General features: G+C 36.0%; 1 protein-coding gene across 1 annotated transcript; it reads right to left on the bottom strand.

Moving 5' to 3' along the window:
* Nucleotides 1-838: 838 nt before the first annotated feature.
* LOC138710855 (pro-resilin-like) lies at nucleotides 839-15364 on the bottom strand. The gene is made up of 3 exons (XM_069842016.1): nucleotides 15255-15364; nucleotides 3769-4296; nucleotides 839-2080 (listed from the first exon to the last, which is right to left on the bottom strand). The coding sequence occupies exons 1-3, from the start codon at nucleotides 15258-15260 to the stop codon at nucleotides 1847-1849; spliced, it is 768 nt and encodes a 255-aa protein (XP_069698117.1). The 5' UTR covers nucleotides 15261-15364; the 3' UTR covers nucleotides 839-1846.
* Between the last annotated feature and the right edge of the window lie 10689 nt (nucleotides 15365-26053).

Raw genomic sequence — 26053 nt, 5'->3', positions numbered from 1 at the left:
AAGATTGTGTGGAACCCACCGAGCGCAGATTTTCCTCAGCTTTGACTTCTTCTTAAGTATGTGAAGAATCGTACCAACTTCCCTTGCTAGTCCAAAACAAGCCCAACAACGGTGTTCTTCCAGCAGTGCTCTTACAGCGTTCACATGCACATCATAACTTGGCGATTGCAGTCTGCCAGCTCCACGTTTTTTATGAACATCTTCCCTCACGTTGTGAAATTCATGTGTCCCCCTAGCCACGGTACGATATGGTGATCTCTCTACCACAAGCTTCCAGTAATGCTGTATAGCATTATCGAGCATTCATGCTTCTTGCAATCTGAATTTTAATTAAGCATGTTTGTTCATGTTTACTATACATTTTAGAGGACTAAAGATAACAGTCTACAAATTAAACTCACTACAAATATCTTATAAATGAGATTATTGTCTTCAAACTCACAGATAACACACATCAGATGCTCTTCTTTCTCATCGTTATCAGCTTGCATCATTTACCGCTGATAGCGCCACATACAAACATTGTTGCCACTAATTGAATGACCCATGTATAAAGGCATACCGTTCTTCTACACTTTTACTAATTTGTATTATTTAGCCTACGTTTTTTGGCTGTAACAGAGAGAGGAATTGAAAACGCTAACGCTTTATATATTTCCAATTTTATATTCGTCGGAACGGAATTTAATTTTGTTATATTCACTTATCCTATTATTTGTAAAAATGTAATTCATATAGAAAATATTATCACTTAATTGTTTGATAGGATTAATTTAATATTGTATATTAAAATGTTTTCACTTGTGTATTAAGATTAATGTAAATGAAACTCGCTAAATATAATTGCACGTTTTATTACAAAATATCACTTTTTAAGGGTATACATACATATACATCTACAATCGCTCAATTATCACACACAAAGTGGTAATATTACGCATTCATTAAATACCATCACTGGCCTGACAAGCATTTTGCTATTTACAAGGAATTTTTTGTTATGATAATTTATCTACAACAGCATGTGCAAACACTCAATTCTACGATTTCATATTAGGATACAAACTGTTCGTAGTTACATACTCTCATACATACTATAAAATATTTAAGCTACATCCACAGATCATAATCTCTTGATTGCTAGATCACAGCAAGAAATTCGTTGGTTTATGAATGAATTAATTAAATATATGGCATAGAAGGAAACTTTGAAGGAAGTTACGTAAGACTCCCGCATTTCAAAGTTGACATTGAATTTTAAACCAAGAGGCAGGAGAGATAGTTGAGGATTTGAATTGAGATGAATAAAATATCAAGAGAAGTCGAAACAGAGAAACTCAGAAGTAGAAGAGTGAAGAGGAAGTAAAGAAGGCGGTGAAAAAGAGATGGAGAAAGCGAAGAAGAATGAATAAATCAAGAGGATATTGAGTTTAGAAAGTTACCAGAATGAAAAAGAGAGATTGAAATGACGAGGAAATCTATGTACAAAACGGTGACGAAAAAGGATAGGTACAAGAATGTAAGGTAATAGAATAAAATAGTCTTAAATAAGTACATGAAAGGTGTTAACGTAAAGAAGACGATGAATTTATATACACTGTATAGATTAGAATCATACTAAAAGCATTTAGAGGTATTTTGGATTGGAGTCTTAAGTATTGGAGAATCTGCTGCGATTGTTGCATCAAAAGTTGTGGAGAATAGCTTTGAGTCTAATATAAAAGTAAATATAATATTTATGTATAATAATGTCATGCACTCGTAGTAGTTACTTGAGACAATGAAATGGGGTTTGCATTGATCGGCATAGAAATAATTGGCACGTTGTTCCTAAATGTGGTGATGCTTAGTAAGGTCCGCCAGCTCCCCTAGCAGCGGGGTAGCCAGTTTCTTCGTATCTGATCTTGGGGTTGTAGCCGCTCTGGTCAGCCTGGTAATCGACGATTTGTTTCCTGCCGTCAGGAAGAACAACTTGGTAAGATCCCCAGGCGACATCTCCCTCGCGGGCTTCTCGGTGACCGAAATCGTTGCCAGAAGGAGGATCCTTCACCTCGTAAGAGAACTCGTACATCGCAGGCTCCTGTAGAGAAAAAGTTACCCGTTAACTTCATACAATACGTAGCGATGAAATCAATATTTCAAAGAATATGTGGTGTTATAGTCGCGACGCTGTTATTCCGGGCGTGACTCCGCCTCTTTGCTTACGTCTTAGGAAGTGAAGGCTCTATAAAGTTTAGGTAGGTAGTATCGTTCGCCATTTTTGTTCTTTCGTTCCCAAGCTACCATACGAGGAATATATTTGCCACAACGTTAAACATTATCATGTCGTAGCTCCTATGATAATAAATCAAACGCATTGTAATTCACCAAATAATTGAGCGGCAAATAACGTCTTCGTGTGCTTTCTGCGAACGCCAACGAAAGACTCAAAATGGCGGGCGATTATATTAAGTATTTATCGAGCCTTAAGAAATGAATAACGTCTTCATAAGCGAATCACAAGACGCACACGTTTAAATATAGCCGACCTGCAACGCGATTGGCTGCCGGAAATTAGAGCGATGGGACTATAGTAGATGACTTCTTAAAGACACAAAAATGAAATGGATTTGAATGATGTTGTCTGCAGAAATGCGATAGAACTGAAGTAGTAGAATTGCTGCCACCCAGAGTAGTTGTAGGAACAAGTGTAGAAATAAAATTCGAGAAACTTACATACTATATAGCTATGTTTAGAAATGGTAGAACAAAATGTAATCCCAAACATGATGCAGAACTACATACCGAAAAGATTACAAGTAGAACATGCAGCTAAATGATGGTTAGAGGAACTTGAGAGTGAATTAATTGATTATTAGGGCTCTATAAATAATTTTCAAACTTTATAAATAAAGTTCCAAGATAATTGTTAAGATCGTTAAAAAGATTGGGGCGTAAATGAGACTTTTCCTTTTAATACCTCCTTTAATGCATGAAGATGTAAATTTCAGAGATTCTTACTCGTTACCAGTTCTAGTTAAACAGAAACATTTTCTTTAAGTTTCAGGGAATTGTTGCCTGGGCGAAATTAATATCGAAAACGTTTCTCGTTGATTTCTCTACCGGCGATTAAACGACATTACAGTAATAGATGAAGAAATAATAGCATATTTTTAAGAACATTGTGATTATTCCGATATCAGTACCTTCTTTGTGTACCGAAAATTTCTCAGGACATATTCTTGCGCTAGCTGGCAGAGTCGGATTTCTCATTTAAATTTTTAGTCACCAGCTCCATCGAGTAACTTATTCGTATTATATAAATAATCTCGTCAGTAAAATTGTCCTCAGAATATTATATTATATGTGTGCATCATATTTCTCAATCTCCTTATTAGCATTTTCCTCTGAAATGTATTATACGTTCCTTCTGGGAAAGAAAATGAATAATTAGTGAAATTCTGTCAAAGGAAGGAGAAAAACTTTGAAAGAATCTATCCCATATCAAAGTCAACTTTTATTTTATAGATTTGAACTGATGTATGCTTATGAGTAGATCTGATGAAGAAGGCCGTTCTAATAATTCTTAAGCAAACATTGGAGTTGCGAAGTGATTGAAGTATTTTCTCATTCCTTTAGAATTACTGTAAGATTTTTCGAGTATGTATGCATTTGGGATGAATTCTATGTCAGGGTACAGTATTTCAAAGCACTTCACTTTGAGTATGATACGATAATGAGTTGGATTGCAGATCTAGAAGATTTTTTACGCTTGAAATGAATACTCACGGAGAGATCATCCTGAGCTCCGCTGTACTTGGATGCAGGGTATCCTCCGAACGCAGGAGCTCCATAAACCGAAGAAGGAGCACCGTATGTGGCTGAAGGAGCGAAGATAGCTGTAGTCTGGGCGGGAGCACCATAGGTCTGGGATGGGGCGAGTCTGGACCTGCTTCCAGAGCGACGAGGGCCGAAGCTGGAACGTGAAGCTGATCCGCGGCTAGGGGCTCCATATGTGCTTGAAGGGGCTCCGTAGGTGCTTGAGGGAGCAGAGGGAGCTCCGTAAGTGCTAGAGGGTGCAGAAGGAGCGCCGTAAGTGCTCGATGGAGCTCCATAGGTGCTTGATGGAGCTGAGGGTGCACCATATGTGCTTGAAGGAGCAGATGGGGCTCCGTACGTGCTAGACGGACCCGATACTGGAGGAGCGAAAGAGTCCTGCTGAGTTGTAGAATACGAGGGTGGCAAATAATTGTTCACGGGAGGTTCTGGCCTGCCGTACGCTGCCACCGCAAGAGCAAGAACGAGGAGGATGGATGTCTGAAACAGAAAATTAAAGACATAAGAAAGGAGCCAAGAGGATATAGTTCTGACTGCTTAACTTTAATATGTACAGGGTAGACAGCAGACCTCCTAGCTAGAAGGGGATTGCGTCTGCCTTCGCAAAGAAAAAGTACTTTCAGTTGTCAGTTTATCACAAAAGGGAGTGAAGTTCATTTATTGACAGATTTACTAATTTTTTTTCTTGTTCAAAACGGTTGTGGAATGAATTTTCACAATGCATTTCGGCAGTTCAAGAAACCAGAATGATAAGTGAAAGCTCGCAACCGATCAGAGCAAAAATAGTAATCAAAAACCAAATATGAAAAGGAATTTTTACTTGCAGTTATTTAGGGTACAATGTGACCGTGAAAAGAACAGTATTTAAAACACGTAAAATTACAACAAGCCTAGAAAAGAAATACAGATAAATTTGATAAAAGTTAAGCATTTTCAGCAATATTGTATGAAATGTATGAAATACGAAGAATATACAAAAATATGTAGACGAATTAGAATATATATAAGAAATTAACAACGAAATAATACCTAAAATTACAGACCGATTATTTAGTCCTGACAGCTCAGCGACGCTAAAGAGGGGAAGTAATAGGAGTAGTGAGGAGAACTCCGGAGTAGAGATAAGGGCGAGGTGTCGGTAAAGGAATGCAGTACAGCTTAACTGTACTAGAAACATACCGCTCTACCACGCATGACATCTGATCACTTCGAAGGCAAGTGAGTAACAAACCCAAACACCCCTTGGCGTAACTAAATGGACTCGCCTGACCCAGGCGCATATCTCCGGCGACTGTCAGGACTAAATATTCGAACTGTATCATGCAATATAAACTAAAGGATCTAGAATACCGAGAGATACCTAAGAGAATATTATCCCGTAAAAAAGATGGAAAATTGGCTAAAACTTGGATCACAAAAGTAAAGAAAGGACAAAATAAAATATAACAATAGTTGTTTCGGTATGGCTGCGAAAATTGAATGGCCACGAATACTAAAAATAAGCAAAATAATTGATTAACTAGAAATAAATCTTATGCGGCAATAAACTCTTCAAAACTCATGGGACAAATAGCCGTATACATACTCCTGGACAAAAAAGAAATAAACAACTCGTGCAGTATATTGGATATGAAAAATGAATGAACGAATTGGAAGAACCGTATAAACCACCCTGGAATATATACTTGGAAGACGTCGATTCATTTGAAAGTAAGAAAGATTACTAAACATTTTAGTCCCGCGCCGTAGCGTCGTAGTCCAAGGCATCATGCCTGGACTGGACTGATACCCACTTAACATCGTGATGAATTTGGAAATTGCGATAGGTAGCGAAATCTGGTTTTGAAAACCACCTGCAGTATAACGGCTGGGAGATCATCGTACTGGTCACACGATACCTACATTCTTGTTGGATGATGGTTTATCTTTGCTGAGGCATGTGAAAGTGAAATCAGCAACCGGCTGGCTATTCTTTGCCCTCCATGGACTGTTAACACCACGACGGAATGATTAAACATTTTAGGACTTTGATAGGCCAAGAGGCTTAATCCATGACGATACTGGTCAATGCGGTGACGAGAAAAAAGTAAAAGTAAACAACAATGAACATTCCATAAGATTTCTGTGGGAGTGCAGTGCTTATAGCTATAAATCAGGCAGACCCGTTTTCGATTCCTGGCAGAACAGTGAAGAACTAATCGCCTTGTCTCGCATTTCTTCTGCTTTGTCTGAGAGGTGGTCTTGCACCACGCTCACCACATAACCAGGGAGTCCTGCTAGTTGCTAATATCTGATGTCAGTTGATCTCAAAAGCGAGGACAACAGGCTAAGAGACCCAAATTTTGAAAAGGATGGTGAAAAAAAGTAATAATGAAACTATTTTAGTTCGAATTAATTTTTCCTTTCTTGAACTGTAGTTGAAAGTATGAACTCTTTCTTTCATCATCTGACGTTATGACTGGTTAGATTTACCACAAAGCCCTTCGGTTTACATATCGTCATTATATTGTTTTATACCGACATAGATTCATTATTTACTCCGTTCTGCACAAAGGAAGATAAATTAACGCTGCGAATTGCTTTATCGACGTTATGTGGTACATTGTCGTAATGCATACATATGCAAATTTTCAGTGGCATTAATGTTAACATTGCTAGATGTATAGAGTCCATCATTAGTTATGCTGTTGCAGTCTAGAAGTTCACAAAGTCAAATGAACCCACAAGAAGTAATAAATTGGAGAGCATTAAAGCGAGAAAGACGATTTGGTTCCATTAAATATGCATACAAATCAAGACACAGTGATATACAATTCAAGCTGTATGTAATTGAATAGAGTTACGCCAGAGGAAGCGTTGGCGTACAAGGTCTACGTATAAGTACAGTAAGTTATGTATTTACTTAAGAATGTTAGTTGAGTTAAGAAATCTGGGTTCCTAATCTCTTCCAAGCAGTAGTCGACAAAAATAGAGATCCTGCTTTTGTACTGGCCGCGGTATAAGGAACTGTTAATGGCGCGTAGCTTTAACGTTGCTTACAACTACGGTTGTGTGTTCGATTTCAGTGTAGGGCAAGTCTAGGGTTGCCAACCCTTCTGTATTTCCCGGGGTCTCCCGTATTTGGCAGTAATTTTCAATAGTCTCCCGGCTATGTATTTTTCTTTTCCTCCCTTATTTTTCATAATGTAGAAGCTTTACTTCAAACATTTAATTTTGCCGTGAATGAAGATGATTTACGTGATGAATTTTGTATTTCGAGAGAAGTATTAAAATGTGCAGTCTGCTTGGCAGAAATGGGTTTCATCGCTGACCAGGTTAATATAAAAAAATGTTAATATTGGAAATTTAGAAAAACTGGTAAGTTTTGTTCTAAGCTTAACTTGTTCTTGCTGACAGAGAGAGAGAGAGAGAGAGAGAGATATATGGTGTTTTCTTTCATGGACAATAAGTGTACAGATGTTTGAAACAGGAGCGTGACACATCTAATCAACGGAGAACTGGAAATCACAATCAACAATTACAAAGAATTTTTCAATTTGTAGAAAAAAAGATTAAAAACTATTAAGTACACGATGCAAAACCTGTCTCGAAAAGCTCTTAATTTAAGCTTAACCACAGTCTTGTATATACAGTCACGAAGCTCAAATATGCATCCATAGATAGTTGCTAACCACTAGGATCGCTACTATCGCCTCATTACAGACAATGCGAAATAGTACCGGCACAGTCTATTATTCCTAGCACTCTCACAACTCAAGCTTCGTGACTGTATATACTAGACTGTGGTTTAACTGTCAAAGTGTAGAATAAAGTTTTTTTAAATAACTGAATTGAATAATTTGTCAATTTTCTATGTGAAATTCTGCCGATTCCTTAGTCTCCCGTATTTTCTTCAAATAAAGTTGGCAACCCTAGGCATGTCTATTGTCAAAGTGCAATGCTGCTTTAAGAGAAGACCGACGTTGTGTTGTCCAACGTGGTATTAGTCCCATTATTTGTATTGTTCATGTAATGTAAGTTCGCAAAAAATCCCAACTTCGGTTTAGTATAAACCTTGCTAACTACTTTGAAGAGAATAAAGTAGAGTTTAATTCAAAGGGATTAGATTGATATTTAATTCAAGTAGCTGCTATTAAACAAGCAAGGTCGTTAGTTTGACAGTTGCTTGCCTTACATTAAATATACTTAGTCGCTCCTCTAATATAACATTGTCTCAATTTACAAGCTCACAAAATATTAGAAAAGATATAAGCGATTTAAGTAGAGATGTCAATGACAATGGTCAAACATTCAACTTTTAATTTTATTTTTATTTTATTCTCTGATATTTAGAAATTAGGTTACCAAATAATATTTCGAAATTCCGTCAGAAAGTGCCTAAAATAGTGATTAAATACTATGGCGCCACGCCACTTTATATTTTTATTGGTTATTTTACGACGCTTTATCAACTGCTATGGTTACCTCGCGTCTGAACGAAATGAAAGTTACAATGCCAGCGAAATGAGTCCGGGGTCCAGCGCCTGATATTACCCGGCATTTGCTCTTAATGGGTTGAAGGAAAACGCCGGAGAAAACCTCAACCAGGTAACTTGTCTCAACCAGGACTTGAACCCGGGTCCACTCGTTCACGGTCAGATATGCTAACCGTTACTCCACAGAACGCAACTCTTTTTATAGTCCTAAATTTTGCGCTTCATTTTCCGAAAATGGTAAAAAATTCGATTTTTTAAATTCATATTTAACTTATTCTCTCATGTTTAAAGGTTGCCAAAATTTTATTTCGAAATTCCAGCAGGGAGTTCCCCAAAAATTATTAAATGCCATGTTGACATGCAAGTCTTATTTATATATTTAAACTTTATGCTTTATTTCACTTAAGTTACATTTTTTAAAGAGTGTACTCAGAAACTAACTGATGGAATTTGTTTAAATTTTTCACACTGGCGTATTTCAATTATATGTTTTTCAGTTACTACAAAATTTATTATTGCTGAGAAAAATACATTTTGAAAAATTATTTAAAAAATCACTTAAGGTCACTCAAGTGTCATAGAAAAAAATCCTGATAAAAATTACTTGGCTAGATGTGAAGAAAGAGTGTACAGAATTTCATCTAGTTACCTTCATTGCTTTGAGTAAAAATGTAAATTACTAAAATCTTTAACCCACTCTTGCACAAAATACTTCTCTAAATTTCATGAAAATTGTCAAACCCGTTCCACATATTATTATATGCATCATATAAAAATTTCACAGCAGTATGTCGTAAATTAAGGAATTTACGAAATTTTTAGTAATGTATTGCACTTTTATAGACATCTCCCCTTAAATTAATCCTTACTTTAGATAAATTATGTTTTCTAAAGCATGAAAATATAAATTAGAAATGCTCTTAGAAAACTTGCTCCAGCTGTCCACCTTAGGCTTGCCAGATTTAATCGGGATAATTCGATTAACAGTTTTCTCTTACTAGCTATATAAGCTATTAAAAGTTTGTGTCGCATATGTTTGTTCAGATTCTTAACCAAGACTAGACATTCAAAGCAGTGACACTGCTTGGCCATTTAGCGACGTTAAGCAAGGTCATCTCTTACACTGTTGTGCCGGTGACTGAACCCACGTAATTTGTATTTGTAGCAGTGGACATTCACGAACAGAAGAGCCTAAAGCCATGCATTTACTATGACGTAAGTCCACATCTTGAGATAACCCACAACACAAATCAAGGAACACACACCGAGTCTTAATGAAAGAGAGATAAATCTAGACTTCCCTGTTTTAATCAAACCCAGACTGACTAAATTTGTAGCCGAAGACACTGATAATTGTCTGTATGTGATACCATATTTCTGTACCTAATACGATTTCCTTATGTTTTACATCTTATTAAGCCTAAGCTATATATATATATATATATATATATATATATATATATATATATATATATATATACAACCTAATGCAAAATTAGAAAGTTATTAAATTAAAATTTAGTAAAATGTTGTCTTTCCCAAAGTTGGTGTATGATTGTGAATACTTAGGACTCTATAGACGTGATTATTTTAATCGGTTGTTTAATGTCGCTGTATCAACTGCGGCTATCACGTGTTGATGGAATTGATGTTAGCGAGGTGATATTTTGGTGAAATGAGTTCGAGGATTCCATGCGATTTTCTGACATTAGCTTTACAGCTGAAAACAAATCTTAGAGAAAATTCAAGCTGGATTCAAACTCATGCTCGATAATACGAATGCCATTCTTGTTTGAGTCGCTTGAGAAACTTCTTGCCCCAGCAACTAAAACTTACCCTAGTGCAAACCCTAGTAACGCCGCACTTCGATTATTGTGACGTTTTGTTAAGTGACCTAAGTTCTGAATTGTCAGTTAAGTTACAGCGAGCTCAGAATATGTGCGTCAGATACGTGTGCAACATCCGACGGTATGATCACATATCACCGTCCTTCGCAAGTCTCTCGTGGCTCCGACTTAAAGAACGTAGAACTTTACACTCTTTGTCTTTACTCTTTCGAATTCTGCACACTTCAACACCAAATTACCTTTCGTCTCGTTTCTCTTATCTATACTCTAACCACGACGTAAATACCAGATCACTTATCTGTGGCACGCTAAGTATACCTCTTCATAGAACATCTTGTTATTCATTATCTTTTACAATATCCACCTCGCGTCAATGGAATTCCTTGTCACAAAGTATTAGGGGCTGCAAGACAATAAACACCTTTAAGAACAGCTTAAAAGATAACCTTATTAGCATTTCACTCCAATCATACTGATTTAAACTATCACTGACTACATTGTTACTTTTTTTCTTTAGACATCATCCTGATTGTGCTGTATTTTAATTGTCTCGTAATAATCTCTTTCTATTATCTAATATTATTTGAAATATATTAACATTCTATGTATTTTAGTTTAATTCTGCTACACAGTTTATTTCAGTGTTTAATTAATAGTTCATAGTATTTTGTTGTTTAATTTGTAAATAACTTTTGTATACATGTAACTCTCATCTAAATCAAATTGTTGGATTCTTTGTAAGTTCATGCATATGTATATACACTTTTTGCTGGTTGAGTGGAAGAGAAGGCCTTACGGCCTTAACTCTGCCAGTTAAAATAAACCATTATTATTATTATTATTATTATTATTATTATTATTATTATTATTATTATTATATCTGGCTACGTGGTAAAACATTGGAATAGAATAAATATACTTTCGATAAAAATTGACTAGTTAAGAGGTGAGGTGAAGAATATCTGGATTCGAGAAAAACTCGAGATGCTTAATATAGTGTAGAAGATTGGACATAAGGAGAAACAGGCACGGATTTTTTAAACAATGAATCTGTATAGACAGGCCCAGAGGTTATGCTTCAATATCCTTTGGTTGTCTAAGAAGAAGATGGGAAAATGATTTTATAGTTCGCGTGTGATCAGAAGAAGAAGAAGAATATGAATATGATGATAATGAAGAAGGCACTTTAACATGATGAGTATTCCACTTTTCAACTCAATTTTATGTACGTAAGATACAGAAAATTAATTTTTTTTAATTTGAGAGAAAAAATAATTAATTTTATAAAAAAGTTGTTTATCGCAAATAATTTTTGTTTTATGTATACGTATCGGTTTGATTGGATTCAGTTACTGAATGATTTGTTATAATTAACACTTCGCATCGACTTAACACATCGACACCACTCTCTAATTTACAAATGTCCTTAGGCTACTCAGTATAATATGGATGTCACATAGGCTAATTTTGCAAGGTGAAATTATTAGAAAAAAAAAACATTTCTTGTCGGTTATAAGAATAAATCTTCTTAGTTTATTTTATGCAACATTTTTTCTAATGGTGACTACTCCGATTGTAACTGTCCTAATTCGTCCGTTCGTAGGAGCAACACGCCGAAATTACAAGTAAGTTAGTCATCTTCAACGTTGCCAGTGGTAAACATGAATGTTAATAATGGAAATTAATAGAGAAATAGTGGAATCTCGAAAGGGAAAGTGAGAGACCCCAATACAATCTGATCGAACACCGTATTTGTCCACCATAAATTCATCTTGGACTCGCCGAAATTTGAACTCACAAGCAAACATTCTGATGGGACAGATAAAAAAAGTTATTTTTTATTCCACCATATGAATAATGTCAAAATAAGTTCTTACACAAATTTTGGCCACTCGACCGCAATTACGAGGCCGTCTAGAAAATGATTTTCTCTATGACTGTTTACAGACAAAAAACACAACTGCATGGAAAGATTTATTGAAACAGATATAGAATTGTTGCACTATTTTTCAATATATCTCCCACTGGAATTGAGACGTTTGTCATACCATGGGATCAATTTTTGTATCCTTGTGTCGTAGAAGTCAGCCTTTTGGGATCGGAACCAGCGTTTGACAGCCGTCTGCACCCCTCTGTCGATCCCATTATATTCTGACAAATGTCTCATTTCCGGGGGAGGATATGTTGAAAAATAGCTCATCAGTTGCTGTGTCTGTCCCAATAAATTTTTTCAATGAAATCGTGTTTTCTTTCTGTTAACGGCTCCTGGCGAATTAATTTTTTTTTACCTTTGTAATTGCAGTCGAGTAGCCAAAATTTTTATAAGCACCTCTTTTGACATTATTAAAATGGTGAAAAAAATAATAAAATTTTAATCTGCCCCCATCAGAATGTTTGCTTGTCAGTTCTTCGGGGAAGAAAGCCATTGCTCTAGCCATTCGGCACACGGTATATATTTGAAGTAATTCTGTTTTCTGGAAAAGATTATTATATGGTTTTTCAATCCATTCTCTTGTCTTCAAAATACAATTTCTAAAAAGGACAGAGACATTTAATTATGGTACGATACATAATTCAACTTCACGGAAAGCTGTAGTAATATTCTAATATTTCAAAAAGGAAAGACAAAAATTCATTCCTATCTTTTAGACTGTATTTCATAATCTCACACCTTATTTAATGTATTGGTATTGATGTGTATCGACACAATAGGGAGAAAAGAACATGTCTTGTAATTCTGAATTAGTACCTCAGTTTACTTTCTCTGTTGTTAATATATTACAAAAACAAGTCGGTTTCTGGATGTAGAAAATATGATTTATACTCAACGCATTCCTCGAGTTCATATTCTCGGAACAGCAAATTTCTGTGAAAATGTTTCATTCTTCCGTTAGAGGTCAGTCGTCTGAAAGAAAGGGTATGAAATATTGCGTAATAATTTCATCTCAAACATATTATAATTGTCCCTTGCGCTCTGCTTGATGCTAATTCGTAATTACCCCATCACGTTGAAATTTTTATTACAGAAAAGTGAAAACAGAAATAACGTGCTTTCAAATTAATTAGCAATAATATCAAGCCTACCTCTTTCACTCTCAATTCTTACATCCTCGCTCTATTTCTGCACTTCTCTCATACATACAGTTGTAGTAGCTCAGTTAACTGACAGCTTCTCATCTAGAGGGACCTAAGCTCGATCCCGGCCTTATCCTGTGAGATTTGTGCTGCGTGAAATGACCATGAATGAGGTGTTCTCTTAGTACTTCGGTTTAAGTGCAAATTATAATTTCACCAGTGCTCCATTATTGTCATATCACATCGTATATGAGTAACCCGAGTTTTGAAAAATTATATTAAAAGAGAGTTTCCTATTATTCTACTACTCTAAGTTCTCTAGTACCTTTAGGAGTCCTTGAAAAAATCTTCCGTTTAATTCTGTCTCTCGCTAAATTTCTAATTGTAATTATTAAATACCATTCCTTTTACAAATAGTACTTGTTTAATCGTCATAAAATGTGAAAAGATTGTGTCATTTGATTTCGTGAGAACCTAGAACTAACAACAGGCATTCACAAGAAGAGGAAATCTGTAGTTATGTGGTGAATATGATGAAATACCAGTGTTTAATACAACACAAGACAAACACAAAAGAAAAAACACATACAGTACCTAAGATGCGAGAATAGAACCCGAATCCTCTCGATTTATAGCTTGAAATGCTACTATTTAAACCGCAGTGGAGAGCACAAGTTTTGTGTTCTTATTGTAAATGCACTAACCTAACATTTCGGAGATAAACAGCGTGAAATAGACATTTAGAAATACTTGCGCAATATGAAGAGCAACTCTGACCCTATATTTTCGTATATGATACTTAGATTCATCCCCTAACAAAACATGATACAGCATCGTTAAATGAAACGCCCAAAGTACTTAAACATTTTCAATAATTCATACAGTTTTATAATAGACACATGGTAGGATTACCGTTAATTAGAGTCAGCATGACACTGAAACTCTGAGACAATGCTGGACATTCAATGTCAACAGACAAATGTCCACTCCTTAATCGGTATTTGAATCCGTGATAAAGACTGACATCTTACCCTGCTTTTCATTTTATTTGAGTCAATAATTGTTATAAAACCAAACACTTCAGCACATAAAAATTCACCAGTGTTAAAAATATGTTGAAAATTAATGAAATATGTAAAACATGGGATCTAGATTTCAGTATTTCTCACATGAAATATAAACATTTTCTTATTACTATACTGAAGGTAGTTGATTTTAAATAGGCCTAGTATTGCTATCTATTTATTACTCTGTAATTTGTCATTTACACTTTTTGGTTATGATATCTATATTTATCTATGATTCATTCTTTTTATTTTGTATTTTTCATTTATATCTGTATCTGTGTCTTCTATTTACGTAGTATGTATTTTTCTGTTTTTTTCATTTTTCATTTGTATTTACACTTGTACCTTGCATTTGTAGACTATCTGTTTTATCTCTTTTTTCACGTTATCTCCAATTTTATGTTCTAAGTAAATATTTGTACTGTCTATTGTAATTTGAAATAAATAAATGAATGAATGAATAAATAAATAAATAAATAAATAAATAAATAAATAAATAAATAAATAAATAAATAAATAAATAAATAAATAAACTGAAAATCAAAACAAGAATTAGTACTTAAAAATACTTGCACAATTATAGTAAGAGAAGCAGAAAGGATGTGGCATCCTTAGTACCAAATCTGATCTTATATTTTCCTATGTTAGATTTTTTAAAATATTTTCGTCTTCAAAATTAAGAATATAAAATTAATATAGAATTGTTAAATAGAAGTCGCCATGAAGACATTTTCGAAACGTAATATAATTTTAGAAGGGACACATGGTGGGACTACTATAATGTCGGGTCAGCATGACACTGGACCTCAACCTGAGATAACATACGTCATCAAAGTGTCAACAGATGTCGTGAAATGAACTGAAAATCAAAACATGAATCAGCACTTAAAAATACTTGCGCAATTTCGGTATGGCAGCAAGTATCTGATATCCTTAGTCCCTACTGTGAGGATATATCGTAGTGGCTACTATACCTTCATTGTTGCGTAGAGTGCAAGATCAGCTCGGAGGACTGTTCTAGTTTGAAAAGCTTCGTGCTTCTCCAATGTTGCATGGATTGTTTTAAGATCTTATATACCCGCACACACCCTACCATCACACGTCCCCTCTCCAATAACCCCACTCACTTGCTTCACCTCGCCATCACCTATCATCTCGAGAAGAAATCCAAACATTTTAAATTGTAACATGAAAGGATTAAGAGAAAAAAAAAGAAGAAGGTCGCTGAAGGCTATGGGTGTGGAAATGGGGCGTCTGCTACAGGGAGCTTATGGGTTGGTTTGATGAGAGAAGGGACGATTGGGATGTGTATTTCCAGTCACGCCTGAGGCCTGATGACCACTAGAAGTCCTCTAAGCAGAACCTCCTTGACCCTCTGAATCACACATAAACCTAGTTCACAGAAATTGTAGTGGTTATGCACGGAGACCAGATACACATGCAATTGGACAAGTTGCTAAGGTCATGCATCCTTCTCTGCCCTGTAATTGTAAAAATTGTAATACTGGACTATGTCCATGGAATAGTATTACTTTTTTTTGCTAGCTTTTCCTGGTTCCTCGATAATTTGTTTTCGTCACGTATTCAAATTTTTTTATTCGCTGACCGTTTCTCACCACCGGCACTAGCACATTCCGGTAGACAAATACTAGAAGCTTGTTTTCTGTAAATACTCGGTTTTATCTACCATGCTACGTACACCATGTTCCATTATCTTCGGGTCATCTTATTGTTTTTGTGTAATCGTAGTAGTTTAAGCGAATTTACTAACAGGAAATTACCCAATTAAAATATAGCCTACCTAGGCGTATTACAGACTTAGTCGAAAACGTATACTTAGGTGTTTCGTTAACTATTGTAGCTAGTACACTATAACAATGGCTAACTGCGCAGCTTTAATATTATGTAAATCATATTCCTGGTTTCGAATCCCGTCTAAGGCATGGATGTTGGATGTTAGCCTGTCGGCAATGTGATGTAGGCCTATGTTTTATTTCATGATGACTCCAAATGGTTTGTATAATTTAAAGTTTGGAGTAAATACTGCTAGAACTATGAAGAGCCCTTAAGAAATAGGATAACAATATAACACATTTCCTGTCAGTTTTATGTCTCTGTTGATTTCTCTGATTCACAATGAACGTTTAAATTAAAATTTTATAAAAAAATAAAATATCATCATCATCATCATCATCAACAACAATACGATTTAGGCCCATTGGCCTGTTTCGTCTCCATAGCAGTATTAAAATTGGTCTTTCCAGCGTTTCCTAGGGCGTCCGATTCGTCTCCTCCCTTGCGGTTTATAATGGTGTAGTCGGTATGGAATGCGGGTTGGTTCCATCCTAGATATATGTTCATGCCATTTATTCCTATATTCTGTGATCGTTTCTATAATATTTGTCATATTTAGTTCCTGTCGTACGTCTTCATTTCGCTTGTGGTCCAATAAGCTTTATCCTGCTATTGGCCTTAGCAGTCTCATTTCAGCTGCTTCTACTCTTTTCATTTGTTGAGTTGTCGGATCCATAGGTTAATGTTGAAATTACCATTGTTTTGTAAAATTTTAAAATTGTGTCGGTCCTAACTTTCTTCTTTAGTGTTCTTTTTATCATGCCAATTAACTGCTGGAATTTAGAGAGCTTCCTATCTATATCTTTAATTTATTCATATGATATCATGCAGCCTAGGTAATTAAAACAGTTCACTTGCTCTATGATTTCATTATTAATAATTATTTTTGTTCTTAATGGCGTTGCTCCCTTAAAACCCATCACTTTAGTCTTCTAGTAGATATTTGAAGATCATATTCTTTTGCGATGCAGTTCAGTTTAAACAAAGCTCGTTGGAGGTCATCTTCTGTAGTTGTAAATATAGATTGATCATCGGCAAACAATATTGTATTTAGAGGTGTATTGGTTCGGTTAAAAATTGTTTCCATATATAATAGCTACCTTCTGGTGACGTCAATGTATAAATTAAATAAAACAAGTGATAAAGAACACCCTTGTCGAACACCTCGTGTTATTTCTTTACTATCTTTGCTTTAAAATAATATTAATTACCATGAAATAGAATATGAAGTGCAATAGTGAGTAAAAACGACATCTGAGCATAACAACTAAATTTTAAAAATAAAGTTACAATTAAGGGATGTGAAGCTGCTCAGTAAAGAAATCTTTTTAAACATTATTCCAGTTTCATAAAATACAATATGGATTAGATTATGAATTACATGTCATAGAATTCATATATCAGTTATAATATGAAACTACTAGGAATAACTTTAAACTTCTATTTCTTGGATGATGAGATAGCGAAACAAACACAAAAGATGAATATTACTCAGATTTTTGTCAGGTATAATACAGTTGGACGGTTTTAGAAGGCTGTTTACTAAGCGACGTGCAGATTTATGGGTATGGATCGTTCGTCGTTTGTCAGCTTGTTTGATGCCATTTTAGTAAACATGGAGTCGTGGAGTGCACAGCATCGTGCTTTTGTTGTCGAGACATTTTTCAAGAATGATGAAACTGTTGTCAAAATACAGCGCCTCTTCCGTCTCTATTTTGATGTTAGCCGCCACGGAAACTTTCCTAGCCGCAACAGCATATTGGATGGTTAGAAAACTTCAGATTGACATCATCAGCTTCCAATAAGAAACTAGGTCCATATTTCTTTTGAGGAGTACTAGAATACTGTGATAGCGAATAGTGAACGCTACGTCGAGATTCTGACGAGATTTTTTTCAACAACTGCGTAAGCTCTCCGTAGAATTAGACAGTATGTATGGCTTGAACTGTATGGTGCCACGGCTCATACGGGTGAAATCTCCATGAAAGTTCTGCGCCTCATGTTCCCAGGGCACATTTCTCGGAGCGGCGGCATATCCTGTCCTCCCCATTCGCCTGACTTTACCATTTACGACTATATTCTATGGGGTTATCTGAAGTAAAAACTGCTAATAAACGTGCCCCAAACAATAGATGACCTGAAGACTGCCATTTCCCAGGAAATCGCTAACACTGATGTTGGAAAGGGTGGCACATAACTTCAGGGAGTGCATGGAAAGAGTCGGACTACAAAAAATGACATACATAGCCAGATTTTTTAGGAAGTAATATATATCTTATAATTTACGTTATTCACTGTGTTATTTTCATTTGAAAACAGTCAAACTCCTCTGCCGCACCTTGTATAAAACGTCCAGCTGCGTGTTTTTAAGACATTTTGCCTTGGAGTAACGTTACGGAATGAGCGCTGGATCGACTGAAAATTCATTCAGTGTCGGACCGGTGTCCACTCAGCAGCTTCACGAATTCGGGGAGTTACAAAGAATAGCGAAATCCATTTTGCAAGCTAGCTATAAATGCTAGAGATTATCATCTTGGTAACGACACCGTTATCCCTGTACTGGTTGGATGAACATTCGCTTCGACTGAGGCATATGAAATTTTTTTATTGGGTTATTTTACGACGCTGTATCAACATCTAGGTTATTTAGCGACTGAATGAAATGAAGGTGATAATGCCAGTGAAATGAGTCCGGGGCCCAGCACCGAAAGTTACCCAGCATTTGCTCGTATTGGGTTGAGGGAAAACCCCGGAAAAAACCTCAACCAGGTAACTTGCCCCGACCGGGATTCGAACCCGGACCACCTGGTTTCGCGGCCAGACGCGCTGACCGTTACTCCACAGGTGTGGACCATATGAAATTAGATTAGCATTCGGCTCATAGGCTTTGGACCTGTATGGGTTGTCGCGTAACGGACTTGTATTTGTATGCTGGTTTCCATATACACACTGTAGTACGTGGGATCTTTCCGGACTCTGGGCTCTCTGTTTATTCCCACTCTTATCCTCGAAAATATGATTGCAAATTAGGTTAACTAGCAGAGTAGTGCGAGGTTTTTGGGTTTCTGTACCGTGTCATAGATGCATGAAGATCCAATATTTTAGAGCTACAAATCGGTTCTATCATCAAACAAGATAGCTAAAGAGAATCTACTATCAAGACTTACTCTCCAGAACTAGATGTCCATATAAGTTTTCCATTATCTGCCCTCCTTAATGAAGGGTACTTTGACACTATGCAAAACGCAAAAATCTGGCACCCTCAAAGTCTCAAATTGCACTTTACTAACTTGACTGAAGTCATTTATGAATCGATGTGTTCCTAGTCTTCTCCTATATATGTACGTTTACCGAATGCGAAGTATCATCTTCTACAAAGAACTGATAAAGAAGTAATGACGAATCTTGGCATAGAATTTAGTTTTATTCACCTTTAGTCACAAACAAAATTATCTTTTACAAGAAGTAAGTCTATGGTGTCAAAGAATTATTTTTTCTTCTGATGGAGCCTCCCTAGACAGGGACCGAACCAGCATATCTTTGGTCTAGTATACAAGCACGCTAACCAATAGACCACTGAATACGACTTATTATGATGTTGCTTGTTATGAGTCAGTTGCCTGTTATTACTCTTCAGACATTAAAAAAAGCTCATCCGAACAATACCGTTTAGTGCACAACTTGACTACCCAAGATCATTAATTAGTAATAAAGCCTACAATAAAGTGTAACTACTCAATCCCTCATTAGAATCTACTCCCACATGATGAACTTGAAAGCCCTCGGCTTTGTATCCAGTGTTAGCGTTTATAGCTATAAACCTGATGAATCTTGCATTCGATTTCCGGCAAGAAGTGGATATTTACAGCCCTCTCATCGAGTCTTGTCCTGTGTTGTCTTAATTCGTGGTATTTTATCATGCCGACAGTACGAGCAGGGATTATCACTAAGTGTTAATAATTCACACCAAAGTGCATGAATCTATTGGAGGGTATGATATATGCTGAAAATAAATTTATCCTTGAATAGAAGGCAAGCTAATATGGTAACTGGTATACTGATCGGTAACAAACTTATTAAACATCTACAGTTATGGGACTTACTCAAGGTCCAGTGTTTAGAAAATTCAGACAAGATAAGAAGGCTCTGGTCATGTTCCGAGCCGATACGATGTCTTACGCAAAGTTTGGATCCGATGAATTTTGGACGAATATATTTGGGGCCAACTAAATCTTTATGGAAATATCAAATCTCCTTAAGAAAATATCTGAAGGTTCTGAGACCTAAGAGTAAATACTACCCTATAAAGAGGTCCATTATCCAATACATATTAATTTTTTAGATAGGTACATACATGCATACGTACACGCATACGTACATTCACATACATACATACATACATACATACATACATACATACATACATACATACATACATACATACATACATACGTACATACGTTGTTCTTTTATTCGTTTTCGAGTAGATTGTGAAGTTATTATTTCACTTGTTCGTTTATTCACACGTTCTTCAGCTGTTTATTCGTTTGTCCGTTTATTTTTTCAGTAGTTAGTTCATTCATTCTTGAATTTCTTCACTCGCTAGTTAATTATTTACTTCGTTCGCTTGTTAGTTCGTTCATTTTGAGTTCCTTCACGCGTAAATTCGTTCACTCTTTCATTCGTTTATTCATATGTAAGTTCACTGATTAGTTCGTTCATTTTGAGTTCCTTCACGCGTATATTCGTTCACTCTTTCATTCGTTCATTCATATGTAAGTTCACTGATTAGTTCGTTCATTTTGAGTTCCTTCACGCGTAAATTCGTTCACTCTTTCATTCGTTTATTCATATGTAAGTTCACTGATTAGTTCGTTCATTTTGAGTTCCTTCACGCGTAAATTCGTTCACTCTTTCATTCGTGTATTCATATGTAAGTTCACTGATTAGTTCGTTCATTTTGAGTTCCTTCACGCGTAAATTCGTTCACTCTTTCATTCGTTTATTCATATGTAAGTTCGCTTGTTAGTTCGTTCATTTTGAGTTCCTTCACGCGTAAATTCGTTCACTCTTTCATTCGTTTATTCATATGTAAGTTCACTGATTAGTTCGTTCATTTTGAGTTCCTTCACGCGTAAATTCGTTCACTCTTTCATTCGTTTATTCATATGTAAGTTCACTGATTAGTTCGTTCATTTTGAGTTCCTTCACGCGTAAATTCGTTCACTCTTTCATTCGTTTATTCATATGTAAGTTCCCTGGTTAGTTCGTTCCACTTCAGAGTTTGTGAATTTGTTCACGCGTGTCTTTATTCATTCATGAGTTTTAGATTTTTTTTTATTCGTTTGACTATTTATGAATTTGTTCATTCATTAGTTTGTTTGTTAATTTGTACATTCGTTAGGTTGTTCATTAGCTAGTTTGTTTTTCGTCAGTTCGTTCAGTTATTAGTTTATGCTTGTTTAACAGTTCGTTTATTCGTGAGTTTGTATCATTCACAAGTATTTTGTCCATTAGTTTTTTTTCATTCGTTAATCTATTCATTCGTGAGTTTGTTCTTTCGTTAGTTTGTACATTCGTTAGATTGTTCATTCCAGAGTTTGTTCATTCGATAGTTTTTCTATTTGTCAGTTCGTTCAGTTGTTAGTTTATGCATTAGTTTGTTTAATCGTCCATTAGTTCTTGTGTTAATTTGTTTAGACTATTCATCTGTTCGTCTATTTTTTAGTTTGTGTATTATTTCCCTGGTTCATTTGTTTTTTAGTTAGTTATTTTACGACACTTTATCAACTGCTAAGATTATCTAGCGACTGAGTGAGATGAAGGTGATAATGTTAGCGAGATGAGTCCAAGGTCCAACGCCGAACGTTACCCAGCATTTGCTCCTAATGGGTGGAGGGAAAACCCCGGAAAAAACCTCAACAGATAACTTTTTCCAATCAGGATTTGAACCCGAGCCCGCTGGTTTCACGGTCAGACGTGCTAACTATTACTCCACAGCGGTGGACTTAATTTGTTAATTCGTGCATTTATTAGTTAGTTCATTCGTTTATCCTTTAAATTACTCCTTTCGTTCGTATGTTTATTCGTTCTTTCTTGTACGTATGTTTATTCATTCATTCGTTACTAATTAATTAAATTATCATTACAATGAGGACGGATCTGGCAAGAAAAAAAGTAAATGTCTGTGTAACGTCGCTGCAAGTTAAAGAAAAAAGTGCTAAAATCATCATTTGGAAGTGTCTGAGCTGCAGAAGGGAATGAAAGGCATTTGAAACACTGCTATATGTCTAACAAGGAAGGCTCACCAAGTGATAATGGATTTTTCACTACGTTTTTTCCCGAATAGGTTTCATTTGAAATATGAAATCTCGCTATAAATTTCTACATCCGGAGAAGGCCTAGTCTTCGAGATATGATTTTTCAAAATAATCGCTTGATACTAATTTAAGTCTCATATCATCATTGCCATCGTGAAGAAGAAAATGTTTAAGGCCTCAAATGTTTATGAATTGCCCTCAAAATCGCTTTATGAAAATTCATCTCTTCAAGATGTTTCAAGATGTATACTTTCCATCCGTCAGTGATCATAGCATTCTTTTTGTAGACTCGTGGACCAGTTACCGAGGTGAACAGGCTATAGAAAGAATAACTCCATAAGGTAAAAAAATGATGGAAGTGTTAACAATCCCAAAGCACACAACTCTGATTGTTCAGCCTCTTGAATTTTACGGCTTTAGGCCTTAGAAAAAATTCATTAGGAAGTTCTTTGATAGTATTTTGTTACTTGGCACGCATATTATATAGCATCAGAGAGATGTGATAAAATTGTAGTCTTCAACACATAATCAGTTTTCTTCTCTTAGATAGGCTATATGAATATGTTTAAATAATTTATGGCGGACATAAAGTCGGGTACCTTGGCAACAATACTTATAAATTTGTCACTTCTGTAGAATTCTGTTTTCACGTTGGTGTGCAGAACTGTTCTAAAGCTGACTTAGAGAAACTATCTTTTGTGAATTAATGTTCGTGGTGCAAAGTTCCACTATTTTCAGCATTTTTACAACGACTTCCAAAACCGTGATCAGTACAGAGAGTAATTTCAGGTATGCTTACATTTTCTTATCATTTCTTCATAGACTAGTCTATAGTTAATTTCATGAATATAATATATCTAAGATATCATTTTTATAGCTTATATTATTTAAGAAGATTTGGCAATACGATAGCCGTGGCGAAAATGTGACTCGCGAGCACATTGTGGCTCGCAATGATAGCTATGCATTTCTCTTGCTTCCTACCTCTCCCAATCCCCACCCTCTCACTCACTGGAGTCAAACTCCGCTCCATTTGTATTTGTCTCTGACCTGCGAGTGGCGTATCATCGCAATGTCTCTCTCGAAACCACATAGCTCTACAAAAACGAAAGTTTCAAGTAGGATGGGAGAACGCATTTTTTTGCTGCCAATATAATGAGAATATGAAATGTATGATTTGTTCACAAGTATTACGAGGAAACGGTTGTATAACATAAAACGACATTATACTACATGTCACTCATGAAACATTAAAAGGTTGTGTTATTATTATTACTATTATTATTATTATTATTATTATTATCATCATCATCATCATCATCGTCGTCGTCATCATCATCATCATCATCATCATCATCATCATCATCATCATCATCATCATCATCATCATCATCTTTGTACGTCGATCATTTTTCAGCAGATGTATGAATAATGCGGTTAGCTCACAGATTTACAATGTGATGTTAAATGAAAACTAGATGTAAGGACTTGATAAATGTTGAACTTTTCAAATCTTTGTCAAAAAATAAATATCCGAAGCTTCGTACTTTCGCTTGCTCTGTTGAAGCCATGTTCGCTACAACTTACGTTTGTGAAAAATTATTTTCAACAATAAAAATAGTAAAAACCAAATTTAGATCACGACTGACAGACAAATACCTTCGTGATCACCTACGTCTGACAGCAAGTGACATAATTCCTGATTTTCAAACTCTGTCGCAGAGACATTCTGAAGACAGTTAATTTTAGGTTGTGATAATGTGTCCTATGTTTTCTTATTCATTTCTTTCTTCGTTACACGTGCTGAACATTAGTTTGTAACCTTCTACTAGTCCACACCTGTGGAGAAACGGTTAGCACGTCTAGCCGCGAAACCAGGTGGCCCGGGTTCGATTCCCGGTCGGGGCAAGTTATCTGGTTGAGGTTTTTTCCGGGGTTTTCCCTCAACCCAATATGAGTAAATGCTGGGTAACTTTCGGTGTTGGACCCCGGACTCATTTCACCGGCATTATCACCTTCATCTCATTCAGACGCTAAATAAACTAAGATGTTGATAAAGCGTCGTAAAATAACCTACTAAAAAAACCCTTCTACTGATAAAATTACATTTAAGTGCTTGGCGTAAGGAAAATGAAAATCCGTTAATAAGTCAGACAGTTGCTTCACTTCCCCTTCGGGTGTCCGCCTCCCTCCATAGGTGTTATGCACGTTGCAGGTTACACAGTGGCTCGGCGCACCATCACAGTTTCGCCACGGCTGCAATACGGTATGCAGCTAGATGAGATTTATTGCCTGATATGCCTAGCACATAGCACTGTTTGCATTAGCTGTTATATGGGTAGCTCTGGACTGAAGAATTAAAAAAAATCGTATCTCGAAAACTAGGCCCTTTCCGGATGTAGAAATTTATAGGTAGTTTTCTCATTTCAAATGGAACGTATGGGGGAAAAATCGTTATGAAAATTCATTGTGAGTATATTTAATATTACTAAATCTTTTTCTCCTTCGATGGTTATTCACCCTCTGTCGGAAAACACCTAAACGTACGCTTGACCGTTTTAAATATGTTATTCTATATGGTCACATGGTCAGTCTCCAGTTGCTAGTCGATTTACTAACTCACTACTGTAGTTTCCACGCACCATCAATGCTGTGCCTTGTCATTGATTACCCAATGGACAGCTAATTTGTCTTATTGCTGTGTTTTATTTTGCTTGGGTGAACGTGAATGCGTACCACTGTAGTATGACCTTATATGGGTCCATCGTGCCATTACCAATATCTTCTTTTTACGAAGAGAAGGGGAGCGGTCTGGTGAAGTGGAACTTCCCTGACTTTGCCCGGAGAGACGCAGCATTGCCACAAGTCAAGGCAGACAACCGGATGTGCAGGTGCTTATCGTTATATTGCCTCATGGATCATGATACTTAGGTCTCTTCTTACTCCGTCAAATGCATGTCTTTATAGTCATCACAGGGCCATCTTTGAAACCTTCGAAGTATGGAACTGGTTTTCTAATGCTTGGTATTAGAAGGTACTTTAATCCTTCCACTCATTGTCGACAACTTCACAGTTGGTTTACTTTCTATCCAGGACTGCCAATAATCCATGCTAAGCGTCTTTAATTTTTCATTTAAAGTTTCTATGGGATACATAATAATAAAATTGTCATTTTGCTAAGCCTGAACTGTCAGGCGTTGGCGTATACTCCAGCGACTCCATTGGTTACTGGCCGTACAAATATAATATTCGCTCTATTTTTTCCTTAAAGATTGTAAGGAAAGTACTTTTCTAATTGAGTCGCACCTGAAGACACAGGCGTTGACGCTACTTTCACTCACTTCTTTGGCTACTTGACCATAAAAAGTCGCCATAGGGAGATGCAATAACTTCCCCTACATTATGCAACGGCGATAAGATTATTATGTGCTAGAGATAATAAGGAAAATGTAGCAGGTGATCGGAATAAAAAAATTAGTTATAAATTAAATTAAAATTAAATTATAGTTTGTTTAACAACGCTCGCAACTGCAGACGTTATATCAGCGTCACCGGTGTGCCGGAATTTTGTTCCGCAGGAGTTCTTTTACATGCCACTA

The sequence above is a fragment of the Periplaneta americana genome, chromosome 12 (genome assembly GCF_040183065.1).
Source record: "Periplaneta americana isolate PAMFEO1 chromosome 12, P.americana_PAMFEO1_priV1, whole genome shotgun sequence".
Taxonomy (NCBI): domain Eukaryota; kingdom Metazoa; phylum Arthropoda; class Insecta; order Blattodea; family Blattidae; genus Periplaneta; species Periplaneta americana.
This window is presented reverse-complemented; position numbering and strand designations above follow the sequence as displayed.